Source organism: Vigna radiata, chromosome 11, assembly GCF_000741045.1.
Source record: "Vigna radiata var. radiata cultivar VC1973A chromosome 11, Vradiata_ver6, whole genome shotgun sequence".
Classification (NCBI taxonomy): Eukaryota; Viridiplantae; Streptophyta; class Magnoliopsida; order Fabales; family Fabaceae; genus Vigna; species Vigna radiata.
The window spans coordinates 8,012,773-8,016,771 of record NC_028361.1 but is presented as its reverse complement, the minus strand read 5'-3'; the positions used below and the strand labels follow the sequence as shown (position 1 = coordinate 8,016,771).

The window sequence follows — 3,999 nt, the reverse complement described above, 5'->3', positions numbered from 1 at the left end:
ATAGAATATATGCCAAAAGTAGAGTAGCTTCCACATAACTACAACAACACCTTCACATTATTCTAATGCCACAAAACCCTTATATTTTATTGGGCAACCATATTTTCACAACTCTTTTTAACAATTTTTTATAACAGAATACATGTCTTCATTTTATTGGTCCGTTTGAATTTATGTTTAAAAAAATATTTAAAACGAATCAATTATAGACTACCGCATACGCATTATCAAAAAATTATCAAAAAAAAGTTGTTAAAGAGATTTTTTCCTATTTCATTTTTCATTTGCCGCGAGAGCCATCCACTACTGAATTCAATATAAGAAAGATGGTGACAGGAGTGGAAAAGTGGGATGATGGAATGATCTGGCTAGACATATAATAATATGCTTACAACACTAGGTAAAACTTATGCCACATTTTCTCGTGTTGCTTTATCTAGACCTACCATAAAACAGACTTAAAGGTGCAACTACTATATTTCCTCATAATACAACAATCAAAGAAACCAATTACTCATATATCCCTGCCTAACAGCTGTCAATGTCTCATTGCCACCCTTTGGAAATGTCTCAAGTCTCTCTACATTTTTTAGTAGAATGTTGCAAAATTCTGGATAGAGCCTCAACTTTTTAAGCCTTGTAAAGTACAGGCAAGTCCTAACTCTAGATGTTGACGCTTTTGGTAAAGTTTAACTCATGCATTGCTTTTAGCACCTCGTGCTAAAAGCCACAAATTCAGGTATCATACAATCATAAATAATGGATTTGGATTGATTTAAATCTTTTCATTTTAAGAAAGTGACAAAGCAAGAAATCGTATTGTGTTGTGTGTGTATGATAGAGAGATGAAAAGAAAAGAAACAAGTGCAGAACGACATGATTGATAAGATAGAAAAAGATGGAGATAACAACAACATTAATGCTGTAAAATATTACATAAACAAAAGAACAACTTTTTATGAGCTCTGAAAAATGGTAAATAACACAAAATCTTGTTTCCTAGCTGACAGTAAAAAGAACATAAAATTCAGATTACACTGCACATGATATCATACAACACAAGAGAAAAGAAACAGCAATATGTAGCTAAAGAAAAAGAGATCAAACCAGCATGCGAACAACCTTAGGTAAGGTAGGGTAGGATAGAGTGCCAAGAATAAACAAATTGAAGCTTAAAAGTGCAACAACATCAGATGCAGGTTTGTTTCTAATGGAGGAGAAAAACTTCACCACACTCTTCAAGGACATGCCTACTACGGCAAAGAGAGCCACCACAAGAGGCATGCAAGGGTCCTCAGCTTCCCACACAGTGACTCCAACCACAAGTGACATAAGGGCAGTGAAAAGTGATTGTGACAGAGCAATGTCTCGATGATGGTCGAGTGTTACTGTTTCCATCGTTTCTACATCCTTTGATATCATTTCGGAATTAACTGACCCTGACTTTGAACCGGTTTTCAACAGTTTAAGCAACTCACTTCTGGTTTTGCTCTCATCTTCCCCCATATCTTTGCTCGTTAGAAGATCTTGAAGGGAAATCTTCTTGAATTTCTCACTTTTGTTTTGATCTCTGGAGCCCTTTCCTCGAATTTCTTTCAGCCGAAGATTTTCATTTCTCTGATCCCGCAACTGTCAAGAGACATGAGTCACAGACAAGACATCAAGTGAGGAAAAACTATTCCATCATGCAGGTAATACAACGTAGTTGCATGGATATAAATTATTTACCTTTCCCTCTAACTTTTCGATTTTTGCAATCGCCATATCATGCTCTTCTTCAATCTCTGCCAACAGTATCTCCACCATTCTGCGCTCTTTGACAACCATTTGAAAATGTTCTTCAAGTTCTTTCTTCTCCCTCACCAGATTCTCCAGCTCTATCTGCATTTCCTGTAGTTTTTGTTCTAGCTGCAATAACAACATAACCCCCATTGGATCTAAACATAAGATAAACTACATGCTTAGGGAGAAATGGAGAAGAATAAGATGGTGGCCACTCTAACTGCATCAACCGACTCCCCCCAATTCTTGGTAACGATGATGCTCAAAGAAGGGGAAGATCAACAGGCTAAAACATATGCCAACCAAATTAAACAAAAATTAACATGTATTTAGCCTACAAATAACATCTTCAGCATTATGAAAAGGGAAAGTGTTGGAATCTTATTTGAGCCAAATTAATTTGTACTATGCTGATATCAAAATCAATAATTGCAAACTAAACATCTTTTGATTTACGGGAAAATGAATACCAAATGAAAACTAACCTCCCTCTCCTTTTGAAAGACATTCACTGCTCTTGCAGGCAGGGAAATAAGAGCACATGTCCATGTGATAACACTTAATACTATGTTTACATAGAAGCTAATAGTAGTCCTGATCAATTCCGTCCAAGTATATATGACAGTTAATGCGATTTTGATACCAAACCAGAATGCCAGATTAAGGAGAGAGAAAGGCTTCGTCACCAAGAGTATTATATTGGTCAATAGCTCCAAAATCAACGCCATTAATTAGTAAAATGAAAGCTCTTCCTCCTCATGCATTACATGTTGAAAATGTCGATAGTGTTTCACCATGCAGCATCCTGCAATATCAATAAATTCGTGAGAAAAAATTGGTGAGGACTAAATAGCTATGGTGCACATAAATTATACCAACTGTCCAATTCTAAAAGTTATATATCACTCCAAAGAATTATACTAACATTCAAATCAAATTCAAAGTGTGATCCTTAAATTTAGGAGTTGGTCTTGATTTTAACTACTAACACTAGTTAAACAACTCTTTTTTCCTAATGACCGCTTCCCGCAAACTATTATTACAGATAATTGAATTGTGTAAGTTTACTTAAGCAGAATACTGAATTTGCCTACAAAACAGATGCATCTTTTATTCATAGGTCAAAGGGTATTTGCTGAAGATGAATACATCACATCAGTGAATGATGATATATTTTATGGCTACTTATTATCAAACTAACGTCTCATCATTTTCACATAAAATCCCTTAACTTACTAATTGGATTTCATGAACTAGTAAAAGAGGGAAACCAGTTCTAGAATCAGAAATTTACTAAAAGCTCAAGCCTATACCGTCTAGTGTCCACGGTATCAAGCATGACAGACAAAAGTACATTAGAAGTCTATATTAAGAGAATCTACTCGGAGCATCAGCGAGAGAGGACCAAGAAAACATGATAAAAACCCTCAAACCCCCCTGCATGTCTAGCAGGGATACCGATGAAAGGGGCACCAAAGAGAAGCTAAAGTAGATTACCCTGTATCCTATATCAATGGCAAAAACAGGAACTTTTCTTGAGCTTTCACCAAATGCTGTGGCATCAAATAACTGCACGAACTGCGATTGATAGAATAAGGCTAAATGTGGAAAATATTAGAAAGTCACTTTGATGAAACGAAGCATCCACGCGCAATGGCAGAACTTGAAAATTGAAATATCTTTCAAGGCAATGAATTCACGAGAAGAAGGAACTTTCAGAGAAATGATCAAGACCCAGATAACCAAAAACGTGAAAGCCAATTTGGATGTGAGCTGAAAGGTCATGAAAAGAGAAGATCAAACCTTTGAAAGGTGGTGATTCCAAAACGTTGGCAGGAAGAGAGTAAGAGACTTACTTACTACTGAGCAGAGAAGGAAAAGCCGAAAGAGAAAGGCAAGTGAAAGGAAGAAGAAGAGCGTGCTGCGTGCAAAGACAACCTATGATGAATAGGTGGCAATGAAAGCTTCCTCGACCTGACACGTAATGTGTAAAGATGTGTTTTACACACATATGTTGTATGCTAACGGCAACAGAAACACCAATCTATTATCCATGAATTTAGGATCACTGAATTTTGTTTTTATTACCTATAAATATTGAAAGTTCTTATATGGAGCACGGGGTGTAATTGATTGCATTTTCTTTTTTAAGAGGGATAAACAACAAATTTAATTCTATAACTGGAAACAATTTATAATGGTCGACGTCAAGATTCA

At 35.9% G+C, this 3,999-nt stretch overlaps 1 protein-coding gene across 6 annotated transcripts; it reads right to left on the bottom strand.

Moving 5' to 3' along the window:
• Positions 1-902: 902 nt before the first annotated feature.
• Positions 903-3,773, bottom strand: LOC106777153. Of its 6 annotated transcripts, none has more exons than XM_014664680.2 (5): positions 3,643-3,773; positions 3,280-3,555; positions 2,268-2,587; positions 1,729-1,908; positions 903-1,629 (listed from the first exon to the last, which is right to left on the bottom strand). In XM_014664680.2, exons 3-5 carry the CDS (start codon positions 2,508-2,510, stop codon positions 1,102-1,104), a joined length of 951 nt encoding a protein of 316 aa, XP_014520166.1. In that variant the 5' UTR covers positions 2,511-2,587; positions 3,280-3,555; positions 3,643-3,773; the 3' UTR covers positions 903-1,101. The 6 variants fall into 6 exon arrangements, with proteins under 6 accessions (XP_014520166.1, XP_014520165.1, XP_014520168.1 ...); XM_014664679.2 differs by having other exon boundaries at positions 3,639-3,772; XM_014664682.2 differs by having other exon boundaries at positions 2,469-2,587; positions 3,639-3,772.
• Positions 3,774-3,999: the final 226 nt, after the last annotated feature.

Coding starts and splice junctions, on each gene's coding strand:
- LOC106777153 (XM_014664680.2), bottom strand. CDS start 2,510: ATGGCGTTGATTTTGGAGCTATTGACCAATATAATACTCTTGGTGACG. Junction 1,909..2,267: donor TCTTTCAAAAGGAGAGGGAG/GTTAGTTTTCAT, acceptor TTGTTATTGCAG/CTAGAACAAAAACTACAGGA. Junction 1,630..1,728: donor TCGAAAAGTTAGAGGGAAAG/GTAAATAATTTA, acceptor GTCTCTTGACAG/TTGCGGGATCAGAGAAATGA.